The following is a 20265-nucleotide window of genomic DNA, read 5'->3' as shown; positions in this document are numbered from 1 at the left end:
AAGAAGAAAATAAAGTGTTTGGAATCTTTGCCCAGTATTACAAATCTCAGTCAAACAAATGGCACCCTCTCCGTTCTAGCATGAAGTTTCCACTTACCATTCTAAATGAAATGAAAGTGTTGAGATGATGAATCCATCCTTCTGGTAAATTCTACAGTTATGCGTGATTGGATGGCTTCATGCCAAGGCAAAGTCAAGTGTATTCTACTTGACAATCTCCAATCATTTTACCTCAGTCTTTGATCGTTTCAATCTCTCAATCATCATAAACTGCAGCCTCTAAAAAAAAAATACATTTTTTAATGATGTACACTGTGGTTGGACCAGGGGCTAGTGCCCAGATAGCTTTGGCTAGTATTCTGTCAGTGTAACTTCTAGTTCTCCAGTTTAAAGACAGACTGAGCAGTGTACAGAAATGTTGTTGTTAGTATTTGGAAAAGTACGTAGTTGAAGTTTTCATCTGTCCAGAATGTATATTGTTGTTGTTACTTATTAAATCAGTCCAGAATGTATATTATTGTTGTTACTAATCAATATGTAGGAAGAGAAATGTTGTTTTTTTAGTATGAAACTATTTTTTTAAAATCTTAACATGGAAATCCAATCAGCATACACACACACACACACACACAAACACACACACATACATACTTACACACACGACTGGACATTTCCTGATAATCCCTGGGTAAATGTCCATGTTGAGCCGCATATTGACTCTAGACCAGCCAGCTCTATGTGTGGTCACAGCATTAGCTGGTCACTACCCTCAGTCCTACAGCCCAGCCACACTGCTGGGTTAATGTAATCAACCTCAAGTGACCATTAGCTGACCATTAGCTGACCACCAGTCTCCTGCGTCTCACTTCCTTTCTTTCCTACAGCTCCAGAGATCCTCTAATTTACATAAGCTCCACCCCCACCCTCCTCCCCTTGTGGTTCAGGGTTTGAAATGGGACTTCATTTCTTTTAAAAAACATTTAGGATTTTATACTGCTGGGTTTTTTATGTTTCTCAACAGTTAAGGGGAATAACGCTGGTATAACATTTTATACAATACTTTCTTAGATCAAAAGGTCTTGTATTAAAAATTGTAAAAAAAAAATTAGTAAAAAAAACTTATAGATGCAAAGGTCTTGTATTAGAAATCTTGTTTTAAAATTGTAAAAAAATAAAAACATGATTTAAAATAATCTCATAACATGTTTAAAAAAAGTAGTTGATGTGAGATTGGTTCTGAAAAACGAATATTTGTACATGTGTTAAAAACATAAACATCTATAACATTTCTTCAATTCCATTCAAAAGTAACGACATCAGTTAACTGAAACTTAAATGTCAACTTTTCTATCCCCAGTGTCAAGCAAGTCATCTGTGTGGGTGAAGGAGCCGGTGCTAACATTGCTGCTAGATTTGCTGTAAGTCTGTTGTTGTAGCACAAGTCTGCTGTAAGTCTGTTTTACTTCGTTCACAGAGTCTGTTTGTGGGTTTGTGGCAAATCTTGTAACTCAATTTTGAACCACTTCTAATGCAGAGATTGTGATCAAACTTTCCAGATACCTTCTTCTTTGATGACAATGCAAGAATATATTTCTTAAACTAATTAGATAGACAATAAGTCATTAAAATTTAAATAAATGATTTTGAAGCTATGGGGAGGTAACAAGGATAAGTACTTGGGATTGCTTGATTAGCTAGCTATCAGCAGTGAACTGTTGGTCATGGTTGGTTGCTTCATGCTCAAGAATGGCCAATTATGAATTACTAAAGATTAGAAAAACAAATTTAACAAAACTTGATAATAACATGCATTGAAAATAAGAAAATAAAACTATTTTGTTTTCTTTTTAAAAAAAAAAGCTTTGGTCGCTAAAAATTGTAAAAAAAATCTTCCAAGCAACCAAACCTTTTATTAAAGAAAGTAAGTTTTATTTTATTTTTTCAATCCATCTATTTTATGAGTCTCTCAGTCTGTTTGAAGGCCACAAACTGTTCAAGCACATCGTATTCACCATTCCCACAATCTATTGCCAACCAGATACAACACAAAACCTAGAAAACTCAAGAGCCCACGTATTTCTATTTTATCTTCAAGTTTTTCTCCTCCCCTCATGTGTGATGATAACTGCTGGCCCTGGGGCTAGCTGCGCCCAATCAATGGCTCCCTGACAGCGGCTGCTAATGTTTGGCTGGGGCAACTTGGTTAAAGACAGAATTTACACACGGCTCAGTGCCTTTCTATACAAGTTCTCTGAACTAGCCTCCCATAGAAGTTCTCTGAACTAGCATTCCATACAAGTTCTTTGAACATGCAAATTCTCTAAACTTGCATCCCAAACAAGTGGTCTCAACTGCTGTCCTTTAAAAAATTTCTCTTGAACTAAAATAAAAATTTTCAGTTTGTGGTTGCAAACAGTCTAAAAATATTTGAAACCATTTTCTGTTTAAATTTGATTATAAATTTTTTTTTAAATTCTGACAATTTAAGGGGATATGCTATGTTTTTTTCTATTTTTTACAGTTTAAGATCTAAAGCCTTTTGAATACTTTTATCATATTTGGCATATAATAGTAAGTATTAAACAGCAAAAAAAGGGTCGAAAACAATTTTGGTTGTCATGGAAACCCAAAAAAACTTCCGCCATTTTGAATTTTTCGGTACTTTTAAAAATACTAAGGCTTTTTTATTTATGCACCTATAGCAATCAAATTTAAACTGCTTATATTTCAGTATATATTAAAACTTTTGTCACGACAACTTTTTGAAATAATTACTAGTAAGAATTTTACAAGGTCTAAAAAATCGTACCCTTTTTAGTATTCAAAAGTTTCAAAATTTGCATATTAATTACCAAATACTTTTTTTCTATGAAAGCAATCACAATTCCCTAGTGACAAAAGTTGTATTTTTGCATCAAGAACAATTACTGAAAATGTGGTTGGCATTGTTTAATAAATAAAAAAGTAGTAGGCTTTTTAGTGTTAAAAACATGCGAACTGAGAAAAACAGCCAAAAGTAACAAAAACTAGGTCAGGAAAGTACCATATCTGTGTAAACTGCAAAGCCGATTGTAAGCTTTGGGTGTTTCCGAGATGTAGGAAATTAAGTTTCTTAGATACATGAGAAATCCAGCTTTCCAATGATGTCAAATACAATATAATGACGGATATACAATTTTTCATAGAGAGCTTGTAAGATTGGGAAAAATTGATTATTTTTTAATTAATAGGGTCATAAAAATCGTAATTCAAACACATAAAATATTTTTTTCTCTTTAAAGTTATTATTCTCTTTATACAAAAATGGACAAAGTATCCAAAAGTGCAAGAAACCCATCATGACGAAAAACAAGAAATTTTGTGATTTTTTTCCGCGCATATCCCCTTAAAATTTAAAAAAAAAAATTTTGTTTTCTAGATGGCGCAACCTGAAAGAGTTTTGGGCTGTGTCCTCATTCATTGCACTGGTACCACAGCAGGTGTCATGGAGTCTCTTAAAGACAAGGTAATTAGTGGCATACAGGTAATTAGCGGCATACAGGTAATTAGTGGCATATAGGTGTACACTCAAGGACTGGCTCAGTTTTAATCAGTTTAAAACTTGAATATATTCATGGTGATTTTATTGAATGTCTGCTCCTGTAATAAATTCTAGTGGTCACAACAAATGGTCTGTTGCCATAGAATCCACTCTGCACTAATAGGGCCCCAGCATTAGTTTAGTTCAAGGTTAAAATCTAATAGGCTAGCAACATCAACCACTTTTAGCTAGGCCTTGACAGAGATCTCCATCATTAAGTAGTACATCAGTCACCAGAAACTTTGTCAGAATTTCTGTCTATACAGTGAGATGCTAACTCCAATAAAAATTGACAAGCTTGCTAAACTTTCAAATTTAAAGGTTTTTTAATTTTCTTTAAAATTTGTATTTGATTGTGTTTTTTTTTTTTTAAAAGACGGAAGTTTCTAGCAAATAATGTATCCATTAAATGATTTAAGACAGAGTGTTAATTTACATTCTTTTCTGAGCGTTAATGTCCAGTAGAATTTATCTTGTTACTCCTAAGCCTAACACTACTGGTGATTGAAGTTTTAAGCCTAGCACTACTTGGTGATTGAAGTTTTAAGCCTAACACTACTTGGTGATTGAAGTTTTAAGCCTAGCACTACTTGATGATCGAAGTTTTAAGCCTAGCACTACTTGATGATCGAAGTTTTAAGCCTAGCACTACTTGATGATCGAAGTTTTAAGCCTAGCACTACTTGGTGATTGAAGTTTTAAGCCTAGCACTACTTGATGATTGAAGTTTTAAACCTAGCACTACTTGGTGATTGAAGTTTTAAGCCTAGCACTACTTGATGATCGAAGTTTTAAGCCTAGCACTACTTGATGATTGAAGTTTTAAGCCTAGCACTACTTGATGATCGAAGTTTTAAGCCTAGCACTACTTGATGATCAAAGTTTTAAGCCTAGCACTACTTGATGATCGAAGTTTTAAGCCTATCACTACTTGGTGATTGAAGTTTTAAGCCTAGCACTACTTGATGATCGAAGTTTTAAGCCTAGCACTACTTGATGATCGAAGTTTTAAGCCTAGCACTACTTGGTGATTGAAGTTTTAAGCCTAGCACTACTTGATGATTGAAGTTTTAAACCTAGCACTACTTGATGATTGAAGTTTTAAACCTAGCACTACTTGGTGATTGAAGTTTTAAGCCTAGCACTACTTGATGATCGAAGTTTTAAGCCTAGCACTACTTGATGATTGAAGTTTTAAGCCTAGCACTACTTGATGATTGAAGTTTTAAGCCTAGCACTACTTGGTGATTGAAGTTTTAAGCCTAGCACTACTCGGTGATTGAAGTTTTAAGCCTAGCACTACTTGATGATTGAAGTTTTAAGCCTAGCACTACTCGGAGATCTGAGTTTTCTCCCCTTGTTGCCCTTACCTCCCGACATTAATTGTAAAATCAATTCCATCCCAAAAAGCAAATTGTTTCTTGACCATGTTTGCCTTGTAAAATTGAGTTTGTCATGTAATTACAGTTTGTAATGGCGATAAACAAAAAAAAACTATAAACATGACGGCAATACAAAAAAAAATATTTTGTATTTCCATCATGTATATGCTGAGAGGGAGGATAGTGTACTCACCCCCATAGAGCCGTTGAGTGAAGTCATATCTAGTTATTTTCTGCAACTGTATAAGCCATGTAAAGTAATACTTGCTCTACTAAATAACAACTTTTGTGGAGTTGCTAGTACCTCCCAGCTGTCCGGAATCAAATGTTTACACTGGTTGGATGTACAATAGTGCTCAGATCAAACTGCAGATCTTTTAACATTGCTGTTACCATGAGACCTTTTATCATGACCTGTAAGACCTTTTAACATGACTTTTATATTTCACCATTGACCTTGAGACCCACCTGCACCTCATCTGTAATCTCAAGACCCCCCCCCTCCTCTGTAATACCCCTGAGCTTGACCTATAAGCTGTTCACATAAGACCCACCTGTAATACCCCTGAACCTGACCTATAAACTTAAGACTTAACCGTAATACCTCTGAATCTCACCTGTAAACTTAATACCCACCTGTTAGACCTCTAAACCTGACCTATAAACTTAAGACCTAGCCGTAATACCTCTGAATCTCACCTGTAAAGTTAAGACCTAGCCGTAATACCTCTGAATCTCACCTGTAAAGTTAAGACCTAGCCTGTAATACCTCTGAATCTCACCTGTAAAGTTAAGACCTAGCCTGTAATACCTCTGAATCTCACCTGTAAAGTTAAGACCTAGCCTGTAATACCTCTGAATCTCACCTGTAAAGTTAAGACCTAGCCTGTAATACCTCTGAATCTCACCTTAAAGTTAAGACCTAGCCTGTAATACCTCTGAATCTCACCTTAAAGTTAAGACCTAGCCTGTAATACCTCTGAATCTCACCTGTAAAGTTAAGACCTAGCCTGTAATACCTCAGAATCTCACCTGTAAACTTAATACCCCCCTGTGAACCTCACCTGCCCTCTGTGTCCCCCAGGTGATGAACTGGAAGCTGGAACAGATAGGCATGAACCCCTCCACTGAGGCCTACCTGTGTCTGCACCGTTTTGGCTCGGTAAGTTCACAGCCAGCTAGACACAATCTTACAACTCAACACATCCTTTTTAAACAAACCTTTTTTGTTTCGTTTCTTTTGCAGTGGTTTTTTTTTTTTTTTTTTTTTTTTACTATAATTTTATTTTTAGATCAGTAATTATTGCTATAATTTAAATTTATGTTTGATATGATTTGTTTTATATGTTTTGACCCTATTTTTTCCATAAAAGAACAATTGTAATGTATAAAAACTGAGTTAAAAAGACCAACTTCTGCAGACTAGAGTGAGTGGAGAATTAAACCATGTCTTGTCCAATTGTTTAGAGTGGCAGGTCTCTGGCGGGAAGGAAAGCCACCAGGGCGCCACTCATCAGTGTAATCAAACTGCCCGCTCAGCAGGACTTTAATTATGCCACCCTTTTGGTACTCTCCACTTTCAGGTTTCACTTGTTCTATTCTTTTAGCTCGACTAATTTTTTTTGGGGTTTTTTGTTCACACTTAATCTGATTTGTCATTTTGTTTTACTTAAAGGTTTTTTTTATTATTACTTTTTATTTATTAACAAAACCTACACTATTATTTTTTTTATTATTTTGTTGTTTTCGCTGAAATATGTTTCATGTTTATTAATATTTAACTTGCTAATTTCAAATTTGTTTACTTATTTACATGAAGAGTGTATAACTAGGCATATAATAAAATTAACTAATTTAAATGAATTCTCGAATTTGTTTTATGCGGTAGAAAATTTAATAAATGATAACATAATTCCTTTAGAACTATTTTATTTTAAAAACTGGTTATAGCTTTAGATCAGTTGCATTGTTTATTTTCATTAAGGTATTTCACACAGCTCATCTAGGTGATTATTTGAAACCAATCACTAAAGCTAATCTTAGATGCCTTAGGACTTCAAAGAAAATTTTTTAAATATTATTTATCAAATTATGCTGTTTTTATGTAAACAAAAAATACAAAATTAATTTCAAAGTCCCTTTACAAAAAATGTCTTATGTCTGTATAAAATAACAAAAACTGACAGACTAATGTTAGTGTTGTGTAGCCGTGTCTTCCCCTCTGTGTTGTCTGATATTAAACCCTGTTGTTTTGTACCGTAGTAGTTTGTTTCTTCCTTTCTGTTTATAGCTGTAGCTGTTGTTATCAAAAGGGTTTGATAGTTGAGTGAATGTGTCTGATGGTCCCTTCACCATCTTGTAATGGCACCATTTATTGTGGTTTTCTAATGGATTCCTTTAAACCAGACAATTTGACCCATCTATGTGAATTTTCTATGGCCCTATTTCAGTTTCAAACATCGAAGTAATTTTTATTTTAGATGGGGATCACAGTAAAATACTTTCATTGAAATATGACATTTTGTAGCTCTAAAAATTGTGACGGTATTTTTCTATTTTTTAAATAAATTTATAATCAGCTAGTTTTTCCTTAGGGAATTTTATGTGTTAAAAATGTTTACGGTATATTTCTGCTTTTTAGGATGAATTATCTTGAGCTATGTTTGCTTTTCAGATCCTATACATTAACTTCACAAAGTAGGCTATGTTGTGTATGTTGCCATACAACTTTGTTTACATTAATTCCTGCAGGATACAATCTGTATAACACAGTATTTTGTAGGATGCAGATAATCAGCAAACTCATTTCACTGAACAATATAATAGATGATGTGTGCTGTAATGGTTGAAAACTTCATACTTTACACCAAAGTTTATGTGTTTTGTACAGCTTTATAACTTCACACTTGACAACATAATGTATAATGTGCTGTAAAGCTTTAAACCATCACCCTTTACACCAGGGGTCTCCAAACTACGACCCGCGGGCCGCATGCGATGTCCTTTCATCCAGCCCGCAGAGATTTTTTTGTCCAAGGAAAAAATGTTTGTTGGTGATGGCTGAGGAACTTTGCCCAGAAAAATCAAAGACATGCCTGGAAGAAACTGGCCCCCGAACTGAAATTTGATAGTTAATGCGGCCCTCGGACTGAAAAGTTTGGAGACCCCTGTTTTACACCAAAATGAAATGTGTAAAGCTTTAAAACATCACAGTTTACACCAAAATGATATGATGTGTGCTGTAAACCTGACCAAAGCTGATATCTCTTTCTTTTCCTCCTCTCCCTCCTTCCCCCACCCCCACCTCTCTCTACTTTATGGTAACTAGGTGACACCTGAGGTAACGTACACTCTCTTCTCATGGTTATATTACCACTACTCCCTTCACTCAATTAGTAACTTCAGTTTTTTTTTTTTTTTTCATTTTTTTAAATCATGTATTCAGAATTAGCCAATTTTATTTTTAAATGTATTTTGTTTACTCTTCTATAACCACATTAATCTAGCTGTAACTCACACCAATATTGGGTTCTGGTACACTATAGAGGCATTATTTAATCAAGATTTTATACTGGTCTTGTAATTGTTTTGTTTTTTTGTAGCGTTTGCCAATTAAATTACAAAATTTTAAAATTATTCAATGAAGCATTAGTTAAAACAACGCTTTTTTTTTATTTGATAGATGCATCTGAACTTCGAATAACATTTCAGTCAATTTGTTTTTTTACTGCTTGACTTTATTGTAGTCTATTGAAAAGCTTGATCACTACTTTGTGATTTTTAGATTTTGTTTTGTTTAATTGAAATTTTATGCATTTAAAAATGTGTTTCAGAAGTCTTGTTTGTATTTTCTTCAACACTTACACAATTTTTTACAATAATGCAACTTTGTCTGTTATAATTTTTTTTCTAAATTTTGCATATATATATTTTAAAAAAGTGTATAAAATGTATATTTACTAGTTCCAGAATTAAGAAGAAAAATATTACCTGCACAGGAACACGCACTGTGTTCAATACTAACATGCAGGCCGTGGTTCTCTCCCCTTACAAAAGTCACATAAACATTTCTAGTGCATGCCTTTTCAGTACCTTTATGCCCAGTACTAGTAGTTGAATTAATTCATTACCTTCTATACACACATTACAATATAAAACAGTGTAGGTTTTTTAAGACTTATCCTTAAAAATAATTAAATTAAGATTTTTTTTTTCTAAAAATTCACTTTTAAAAATGTATGCATTTATTTATTTTTTTCATAATTGTTAAATATGTAGTTTAAATTTTTTTTAAAAACCTATTTTGTTCTTAAAATGCACAAATCTCAAAACAAATTGATTCCCATTTCTTTTTACTCCCCATCCTGACTAAACATTACGAGTAAGTGAATACGCTGTACAACATATGCTTGTTTTTTCTGTGTTGTCTTCCGATGTGACTTTGTCCTCTATACTTACTGTTTTAACATAGACAGCCCTCTATATTGACTGTTTAAGATATACGTTTTAGACATATTTTAAGACAGAAATTTTCTTCATTTCATAAACATTCATCGTGAAAATTAATTTAACTTTTTATAAGCTGCCTGTTGGGCCCTATCAGGGATGTTTTTCATTTTTTTTAAATGACTTAAGCAATTATTCTAGTTAGACATTAATTACTGTAGAACTAGAGTGTGTCGTTTAACTGTATTGGTAGCATTGACTTCACTTTTTTTTCTTTAAATATGATAAATAATGACAGCTAATTGCAATCTTTCACAGTGATGCAATTTTTTAATTAATTATTTTAGTGATATTCCTTTCCATGTTTTAACGCTTTTTAGCTAACATGAGTCATTCTTTTTGTCTTAAAACTCAGCTTTAATCATTTACATTCAGACTCTACTAAAAATATAATACCTTTAAAAAATTGTACCATAATAAATTGTACCTGATGTTCTAGCTAATACATGTCTCTATAAATAAACTCATTGTTGTGTCTTGTCCTGGGCAGATTGGTATATTTAAGGGTGATACCAACATTGCTTGTGGATTCTTTACCTTACTCAAGATGTATAATTAATTGTCTTGCTTCATTTCTAGACTAGCACTACTGGTCTAGATTTTAACAATGCTTCTGTATATTCATCCACATTACTCAAGAGAATCAATTCTTGTATTTGCTTTTTAGTTTAATAGGGTAGCTTGGCTTAAATAAAACAATTGACTCAGAGCATACAACTCCTATTATATTTTGTATTCCAATAATGAATTCTTAAACTGAGGTCTAAAGTCATAAGCTTTTTTTTTTCTTTTATCATATAGGAAAGTCCTAGGTAGCTTTTAACTTATAGGCTGCATGCAATGTTACATGTAATCCAGTTTACACCTAATCCTAGTTAGTTAAGTTAAACACTTCTTGTGTAACAGATTAAGATTTACTCTAATCCATTCTATGCTCATTTAATTATTCCATCTTCGTTAAAACATACAATAAGATATTTCCCTTTATTAGTATTTGAACTTTTAAAAATAAGATCAAACATGTATTTTCAACGTATGCATTCAGTTAAACTCAAAAACGTTTTAGTCTACCTTACAATTTCTACCAGGTATAAGATAATACTTAATTTAAAATCTTTATTGATTAAGTTGTTTTCTGTATTCTCTAATACCCCCCCCCCCCCCCCCACCTTATGTTGGACAAGCTAAAGCATGTGTGTGTTGCTTTCAGTTTACAAACCATCAAAACAATGAATCCCATGTCTGGTCCCTTTTAGGTAGAATAGTAACCCCAGTCACGCCATTGTTCCAAACTCCTAATCAAAGTCCCAACTCCCATCCAACACAACCCCTATTACACTCTAACCCCCCACCAATTCTAAGTGTAACCCATCCAACCCCTATTACAGCCTAACCCCCAGACCAGAAATCCCTCCTTTTCCAAATCCCTAGTTTTAAAGTCTTTTCTTAAATAATCTGAGCCCAGTCTGTCTTGGTTATACCCCCACACCCAACCCCACACCCAACCCCACACCCACCACTCATCTACCCCTTCCCCCTCCTACCAGTAAGGTTGTATTTTCTAAAATAGTTCAGGTTGATAGAGAAGCTACACTTTAAGCCCCCACCCCTAATCTTAATCTCCCTTCACTTATCTACCCCCCCCCCCCTCCATGTTTTTTGTGTAACCTGAGTCTGTTTCACCCCAAATAGACTAACCCCACCCACCCAGACCCCACCTCACCTATTCAGCCCTACCCCCCCCCCCCCCCATCTTTTAAAGATGTTTTTGTGGGAGTTGATGCCTCACCACCTAATATAGACTAATCTCATCCACTCAACACCCACTCAGCCCCTCCCCAATCCACCAGTTTACCCCCCCCCATCCATTAGTAATGTCATAGACTAACTCCAGCCATTCAGCCCCACCCCACCAGTCTAGCTGTCCTAATGTCCCCCCCCCCCATCACATGTCATGTTGTGTGATCTTAGACCTGACCACCTGACATAAACTAACCCCACCCACAGCCCCCAACCCACCCATTCAGCCCCCCTACCCCACCAGTCTAGCTGTCACACTTCCCCCCCCCCCCCCCGCCATCCCATCCCATGTCATATTGTTGTGTGAGCTAAGACCTGACCCCCTGACATGAACTAACCCCAACCCCTAATGTTTCCCCTACCCCACCAGTCTAGCCCCCCCCCCCCCCCACCCCTTGTTGTGTGAGCTAACACCTGACCCCCCAGACATGAACTAACCCCAACCCCTAATGTTCCCCCTACCCCACCAGTCTAGCTGTCATCCCCCCCCCATCCCATGTGTGAGCTAAGACCTGACCCCCCAGACATGAACTAACCCCAACCCCTAATGTTTCCCCTACCCCACCAGTCTAGCCCCCCCCCCCCCCATCCCATGTTGTGTGAGCTAAGACCTGACCCCCAGACATGAACTAACCCCACACCCTGGTGTGTCTCTACAGTTTGAGAAGGCTGAGAACAAGGAACAGCTGCAGAAAGTCATCGAATCTTTCCAGGAATCTCTGAGGTCAAAGATCAACCCAAGAAACCTCAAGAGATTTGTCCAGGCTTTCATGAGGTCAGTTTCTTCTAGGGTTCAGTTTCTTCTAGGGGTCAGTGTTAGCCAGGGGTCAGTGTTAGCCAGGGGTCAGTGTTAGCCAGGGGTCAGTGTAAGCTATGGGGTCAGTGTTAGCCAGGGATCAATGTAAGCTATGGGGTCAGTGTTAGCCAGGGGTCAGTGTTAGCCAGGGGTCAATATTAGCCAGGGGTCAGTGTTAGCTAGGGGTCAGTGTTAGCCAGGGGTCAGTGTTTACCAGGGGTCAGTGTTAGCCAGGGGTCAGTGTTTGCCAGGGGTCAGTGTTTTCCAGGAGTCAGTGAGTGCTAGGGGGTCAGTGTTAGCCAGGGGTCAGTGTTTACCAGGGGTCAGTGTTTGCCAGGAGTCAGTGAGTGCTAGGGGGTCAGTGTTAGCCAGGGGTCAGTGTTAGCCAGGGGTCAGTGTTTGCCAGGAGTCAGTGAGTGCTAGGGGGTCAGTGTTAGCCAGGGGTCAGGGTTAGCCAGGGGTCAGTGTTAGCCAGGGGTCAGTGTTAGCCAGGAGTCAATGAGTGCTAGGGGGTCAGTGTTAGCCAGGGGTCAGTGTTAGCCAGGGGTCAGTGTTTGCCAGTAGTCAGTGAGTGCTAGGGGGTCATTGTTAGCCAGGGGTCAGTGTTAGCCAGGGGTCAGTGTTTGCCAGAGTCAGTGTTAGCCAGGAGTCAGTGTTAGCCAGGGGTCAGTGTTTGCCAGGGGTCAGTGTTAGCCAGAGGTCAGTGAGTGCTAGGGGGTCAGTGTTAGCCAGGGGTCAGTGTTTACCAGGGGTCAGTGTTTGCCAGGGGTCAGTGTTTGCCAGGGGTCAGTGTTTGCCAGGGTTCAGTTCCCACTAGAAGTCATTATGTGCTAGGGGTCAATGTTTGTGTGGGGGTCAGTGTTTGCTTAGGTTCATTGTTTGATAGGAATCAATGTTAGATGGGGTTCTTTATTTGCTAGGGGTCATTGTTAGCCAGGGGTCAGTATTTGCTAAGGCTCAATGTTTACATTGGCTAGTTTAGATATAGTAAAGTGACCCTTTTTCATTATTGATATATGCATTACTTTTTAAACATTTTTTTAATGTCAGCAGTTACATAATACATTTCTATCTTAATTTAATTAATATTCATCTTTTATTTTATTTTAGGAGGTCAAATATTGCTGATCAAGTTGGTAAAATCAAGTAAGTTAATTTTCCTGAATGGTCATTTACAATAAATTGTAATGGTCTACATTTTACTAAGGCATCAAGTAGTTTTTTATTATTATTTTTAATGTACTGAAAATATGATATTGTTTATATTGTTATATTTGAATTTTCTTGAATCAATCTTAAAATACCTGTGTTTATTATCATGTCATATGTCAGTCTTAAATTACCTGTCTTTATTATCATGTCGTATGTCAGTCTTAAATTACCTGTGTTTATTATTGTGTCATGTGTCAGTCTTAAATTACCTGTGTTTATTATCATGTCATATGTCAATCTTGAATTACCGGTGTTTATTATCATGTCATATGTCAGTCTTAAATTACCTGTGTCATGTCATGTCAGTCTTAAATTACCTACATTATGTCATGTGTCAGTCTTAAACTACCTGGTCATCTCATGTGTCAGTCTTAAACTACCTGTGTCATGTACGGTGTCAGTCTTAAACTACCTGTGTCATGTGTCAGTCTTAAACTACCTGGTCATGTCATGTGTCAGTCTTAAATTACCTGTGTCATGTGTCAGTCATAAACTACCTGTGTCATGTCAGGTGTCAGTCTTTCATTACCTGTGTCTCTGCCAGGTGCCGCGTCATGATGGTGACAGGCAGCAAGGCATCCTTCAACCACACAGTCCACAACCTGTTCTCCCGCATGAGGGAGAGGCTGGACAAGAAAGAATGTGACATCCTCGAGGTTGATGGGGTGGCCAATGTCTTGGAAGAGAAGGTAACTCTACTTTTTTTTAAAAACTCCTTCCATGATGGGAGACAACCCACAACCTCCATTAAGAAAATATCCCAGAGTTATCTTAGCATTAATTAAAAAAACAAAAATGTAGCTAAATACATCACTGATGTACAATCTTTTAATAGGCTGTTTTAATTACTTCTCATTAGTAAAAGATTAAACACAGTCTAAGAATTACTGGTATTCTCTCCCTTTAAGCTGAAAAACATCTTTCAGTTAAAGTATTTTTAACTATATTTTCATTAGTGGAGAAATTTTAACCAAGCCTTTTAAATTTACATCATTAATCTGATCAAAGACGACACAAATTCCCATTCATTAGCTAAGTCTACAAACACCTGTACACACCTATACCCACCTAATGATAATGTTGTCTTATTACAGCCTGAAAGGTTTGCAGAAAGTTTGCTTTATTTCCTGCAAGGCATGGGCTTAGGTAAGCAAACTTGTTGCAAGTTGATTTTTACTTAGCAGGTGCCGCTCATTAAAATCTAATTAGTATGTTATTTTGGCTCCTCCCTTGTGAAAACTTCGTCAAGTTAATTATAGCCCACTGTTATTAATTAAAATATTTTATTAAAGTTGTTTTTTTTTGCATGATTAACCTAGTGGTAATACAATGTGGTACCCAGGTTCCAAGGTTGTAAAATGTTATTTTACTTTAGAAAAATATTTAGTTAAATATTATTTTCATTCATTTTTTTTTTTGTAGTGCTATATTATGTGTAGATTAGATTAATTATAGACCTGTTGTTACATATTTGTGTGTTTACCTTTAACTTAGAGATTCAACAACTCTTATAATAATAGCACTCTTCTAAGTTTGAACTAAATAATCAAATCCCTCATATTTTGTTTTACACCTTAAATAAAGATCAAAACAATCGATTTTATTTATTTATTTATTTATTCAATAACTATAACAAAACATCTCTTCTATAGTTTTATGCGTCGACCTTTAAGTTTTAAATTTCTTACATAATTTCTTTTTGTGCTCTTTTGAGATTTGCTTTTAACAATCAAATCTCTTATATTGTTTTTGTACAGTTTAATATGTGCTGTGTTGAGATTTGTGTTTACCAATGTCATCTCTCATACAGTTTTGTATGTGTTGTGTTGAGATTTGCTTTGAACTATGACCTCTCTCATACAGTTTTGTATGTGCTGTGTTGAGATTTGCTTTGAACTATGACCTCTCTCATCTGTCAGTTGGCGGTGTCCCTATGCCGCGTGTCCAGCGCTCCGCATCCATCGACAGCACGGGCACGCCCCCCAGCCGCACGCGGTCCATGTCCATGGAGGAGGCGGACATGCCCCGGGGCATCTACTCCATGAGCCCACCCAAGTACGGCTCATCCCCAACCCGAGGCAGCTCCGGCGACGTCCTGTCCACTAGCCCTACAAGCTAAGCTGTTACATTTTGTTGACCACTGATTGACTGTTCATTGATTATTGTAGTGTTTACCTAAATAATCAGCTGTAACTACAATAGTTTTTTTTTTTTTTTTAATTTGTCACATGTTGAAAACATGGCTGATGTTTTAGTTGAAAGTTGGTGTCGACATTTCTGTTAGTATCTGTAACCCTAGACTTGGAGGTCTTAGAAGTGTAGTGGAAACTCCATTTTTAAGGACAATCTCTCCATTCGTGAATCAGGCATGTCTCCTCATACCTATACGCTGCATAATATAATGTTTCCATCCGACAAAGTTTAGATTATCTTTATACATGGCTCATATGAAAATGAAAAAAAAATATATCTAATAAACCCATTTTTTGTAACTATTTGTTTTTATTGTTTATAACTTTTTATAACATTGAGATAATTATGTTTGAATTATTAAATTGTTTTGGTTTTAAAAAATTTTTGCAGCATGAGTTATGTTTTCCAAAGATATTTTTCACTGATTTTTCCTTTAGTTAAAACAGTTTTATGTACGGCAGTGTAAGATGCTGCTTGCATTGCTTCCCCTTTTTTAATTCAATTGTCTATTCACTCAACTAAGTTTAACAACCTTTTTTCTACTATTTAAAATGTATTTTTCCCCTTAGTATAATTTTTTGAAGCCTATCCTTAAAATTATGTGAATCGATCAGTATTCAAAATTTTGATTAAATTCTCAAGTATTTTTTACTTAGTCATTTCCGTAGCATTTACTTTTTCTCTCACCTCGACAAAAAGTATTAAACAATTTTATGTTACCTATTACTTACCTGAACTCTTATATTTTTAATAAGGTTTGTTCAAATTATTTTTGAATTGCATTTAATTTAGTATTATTTAGCATCGGTAAAAGATGCATCCTAGCTCAAGTTTTGTGAGAACTAATTCAAACAAGCAATATAGAATAACTATTTGTATTGTGATTATTTTTAGCCTTCCTATTCTCCTTACAATCTACAATTCAAGTTCTAGAATTTAAAAAAAAATCAGGGTCATATTCTGTGATTTCCTTTTGAAGGATGTTTAATTTTTTTTACACAATCAGGAAATTTGAAAGTTTTATTTATTATTTCTGGTACCAGCCCAGCACTAGAAACTTTGGATGTTTTCTTGTCCAATCTTTAGGGTGAACTGTAAACCACAGTAACAAAGACAGTGGAGTTTCTGTGACATTCTCTTGTATGGAATAGGAATCACTCATTTTGCTTTTCTAACCGATGTTGTTTTTAGGAAGGCTCATTTATTACACTTGTAATTAGAGAATCTGTATCAGTTGATGTTTTTTTTTTATCGTGATTGATGAAGGAGTTTCTATTTAGTTACAGTTTGTTTACATTTAAAAGAACAATTTTTTTATAGAATTTATCAAAAAAAAAAATTGTATTTTTTTTCTGGGTTTGTAATTATTTTTCAATTATTTTGTTTAACGACAACTTTCATATTTTTTACAATATAAATTCACGTAAACTGTTATTGTTATGTTTCACTTTAAAGATCTAGTTTTTATAAGATTCTACTCCTTGAATTGATTAGAAAATACTGAATATTATATTTAACTATGCACATTGTTTCATCATTAGCTATGTTGTAGAACGACTCATTTTGTTTTTTTTTATTCTTTGGTGACAAAAGATTGTACAGGCTGGTGGGATCACCTCATCTTCCTAGATTGTGGTGACCCAATGTTGTGGTGAGTCATATGGTGACACAATGTTGTGGTGAGTCATGTGATGACACAATGTTGTGGTGAGTCATGTGGTGACACAATGTTGTGGTGAGTCATGTGGTGACACAATCTTGTGGTGAGTCATGTGGTGACACAATGTTGTGGTGAGTCATGTGGTGACACAATGTTGTGGTGAGTCATGTGGTGACACAATCTTGTGGTGAGTCATGTGGTGTACAATCTTGTGGTGACACATTCTTGTGGTCATTCATATGGTGACACAATCTTGTGGTGAGTATGTGGTGACACAATGTTGTGGTGAGTCATGTGGTGACACAATGTTGTGGTGAGTCATGTGGTGACAAAATCTTGTGGTCATTCATATGGTGACACAATCTTGTGGTGAGTCATAGGGTGACACAATCTTGTGGTGAGTCATAGGGTGACACAATCTTGTGGTGAGTCATGTGGTCAACTTCTAGAATGGTGACCCAATCATGTTGGCACCTACTCATATGGTGATGTGCTGTCCATCACATTAATGTCCCATCCTACCCAAGGCACAAGAAGTGCTTGTCAAAAGGTCATCCAGATAAAGTGCTTGTCAAAAGGTCATCCAGATAAAGTGCTTGTCAAAAGGTCATATGGATACAGTGCTTGTCTTAAGGTCATGTTGATAAGATCATCTATATACAGTTTGTCTAAAGGTCATCCGGATAAAGTGCTTGTCATTAGGTCATCTGGATGCACAGATATAGTGCTTTTCATAAGGTCATCCAGATGCAGAGCTTGTCATAAGGTCATATGGATACAGTGCTTATCATAAGGTCATCCAGATATAGTGGTTGTGAAAAGGTCATGCTGATATGGGCATCTATATACAGTATTTGTAAAAAGGTCATCTGGATGCACAGATACAGAGCTTGTCATAAGGTCATCCAAATGCAGTCCTTGTCAAAAGGTCTGGATATAGTGCTTGTCATAAGGTCATTTGGGTACAGTGCTTGTCATAAGGTCATCTTGATACAGTGCTTGCCATAAGATTATCCAAATGCAGTGCTTGTCATAAGGTTATCCGTATACATCATCAACTTGTTGGAACTCAATCAACATGAAGGGATTAGTATCCCTGTTAGAACTGATTAGATTTTTATATTACCACAATGACATGTCATTGTCACTGACATGTCATGTCATGACATCATTTTATGTTGTCTATGTATGTACATTGTTTTTTTTATCATGGCAAAATGTGGTTAGCTCGAGTTGTGGTAGGTGGGTGTGGTCCCTATGTTATAGATGAAATGATGGTGGCTATGGGTGAAATGTTGGTGGCTGTGGGTTTAGGTTGTGGGTGAAATGTTGGTGGCTGTGGATTTATGCTACACGTAAGCTAAGTAAGTGGGGAGGGGAAGTTGTTGGCCACTTAGGAACAAAATCTCTACTTAACTTGGCAGGTTTATTATTTTTTTGTTTGTTGAATGTACCTAGATCTGACTGTGTGTTTATGCACAACTTATCTCCAAGTGTACTTGCTTTGTTAGAAGTCCAAATTGTTGATGTCATAGCTCAGTTAGACTGATGTCATCTGCTCATGATGTCATCTGCTCATGGTGTCATAGCTCAGAGTGATGTCATTTGCTTATCATCATGATGTCATAGCTCAGTCAACTTGATGGCATCTGCTCATGGTGTCATGGCTCAGACTGATGTCATTTGCTTATCATCATGATGTCATAGCTCAGTCAAATTGATGTCATCTGCTCATGGTGTCTAGGTCTAGTTTGATTTATGTCTCTTTATGTTTAACATTAAAAAAAAAACTTGTCTTAGTTTTTCCAACATTCACTTTCTCTTGCTGTGGTCTCCCTTTGTTCAGATGACTTCCCTTGGTTGTGTTATTCTTATTGACTACCCTATTTACTTGATACATTTAATTAGATTATTTATATTTAACATATGAACTAAAACCCAAAACATGAAACCAGAACTGAATAAGTCAAGTAACAAAATGTATCTTGCATGTGACACCTATTTGACTTAAAGAAAATAATCAGATGTTTTTCAAGAATTTTTTTTTAGAATTACATTACAAACTCTTTAAATAAATTTTAAAAAAATTTATTACACTCAAAATATTAAAAAAAAACTTTTTTAGAAATGGAAAGAAATACTATGTTCCCTTTTGTTTGTAGTTTCCTAATACATTCTATCGTTGAGTCATGCCTAGACTTAACATTTGAAATTTTTTTGTATTCACTTCGAAAAAATATACGTTCTACCCCAGCTAGAACCTGCATCCGCTTTAAACTTTGTACACGCCCTTGTACACCTGTGTACACATTTTATCTTGTCTATGCTTTAAAGTTTGTTGTTGAAAAGCACCGTGGGGGATATTTTAATTTTTATTTTTCACTGACGACAAAAACATCTGCTGCTTGCCTGATGCTTGTCATGCTCTGCTGGGATTGGGACATTAAAGTTGGCGTTAGAAACTTTGTCTGGTTTGACAGTTAACCATGGTTTGTTGATGTAAGTTTGTAAGTGTAAGTTTGTAAGTGTAAGTTTGTTAATGTAAGTCCTCATCTATGAATGTCATGACTCCCCATATTTTGAGTATCATAAATGCCGTTTATAAATGTCATATGCCCCAATTGCTGAATGTCATACACCCCCATCTATGAATGTCATATATTCCATCTGTGAATGCCATACGTCCCTTATGGGAAATAGATTGGTGATATATGTGTAAATGGTGCCATTTTTTTTCTCATATTTTTTTTTGTTTTTTTATACATTAATCTCATCGTATAACCAAGAAAAAAAACTTACCATAACTCAATGTTATTTCATATCACCATTTTTTTTTAATCCGCAAAATTTTAAACAAGACAATAGTTGTTTTTTTAGTAACTGGTAAAAGCTGTTTTAATTAATTCAGCATTTTATTCAGAATTTTTTTTGTTATTTGTACTTCTAGACAAATATGAATAACTAATGCATATGCATGTTAATTGTAATGGAAAGCTATGGTAAGAGAAAAATTTTTGTTTCCTTTTATTTTTCTGAATCATACATTAAAACATACAAAAAATGCTGGATTTGGTGGTTGTTATTTGTGGTGATGAAAGTTTTATTAAGATATTTTTTTTTTAAATTTGTTTGAGAA

General features: G+C 35.6%; 1 protein-coding gene across 3 annotated transcripts in view; it reads left to right on the top strand.

Moving 5' to 3' along the window:
- LOC131934621 (uncharacterized protein ZK1073.1) overlaps positions 1 to 20193 on the top strand; it is an 89273-nt gene extending 69080 nt beyond the window's left edge. For 2 of the 3 annotated variants that reach the window (XM_059290692.1, XM_059290694.1), the window contains 9 exons: positions 1358 to 1418; positions 3419 to 3505; positions 6047 to 6124; positions 8291 to 8302; positions 11928 to 12043; positions 13175 to 13210; positions 13821 to 13965; positions 14371 to 14422; positions 15196 to 20193. In XM_059290692.1, the coding sequence (XP_059146675.1) occupies positions 1358 to 1418; positions 3419 to 3505; positions 6047 to 6124; positions 8291 to 8302; positions 11928 to 12043; positions 13175 to 13210; positions 13821 to 13965; positions 14371 to 14422; positions 15196 to 15395 (787 nt within the window). In that variant the 3' untranslated portion in view covers positions 15396 to 20193. The remainder of the gene's footprint in view (positions 1 to 1357; positions 1419 to 3418; positions 3506 to 6046; positions 6125 to 8290; positions 8303 to 11927; positions 12044 to 13174; positions 13211 to 13820; positions 13966 to 14370; positions 14423 to 15195) is intronic. The other variant, XM_059290693.1, reaches the window with a different exon arrangement.
- Positions 20194 to 20265: the final 72 nt, after the last annotated feature.

This window comes from Physella acuta, unplaced genomic scaffold, assembly GCF_028476545.2.
Source record: "Physella acuta isolate Inbredline_101_S28 unplaced genomic scaffold, ASM2847654v3 ptg000114l, whole genome shotgun sequence".
Classification (NCBI taxonomy): Eukaryota; Metazoa; Mollusca; class Gastropoda; family Physidae; genus Physella; species Physella acuta.
This window is presented reverse-complemented; position numbering and strand designations above follow the sequence as displayed.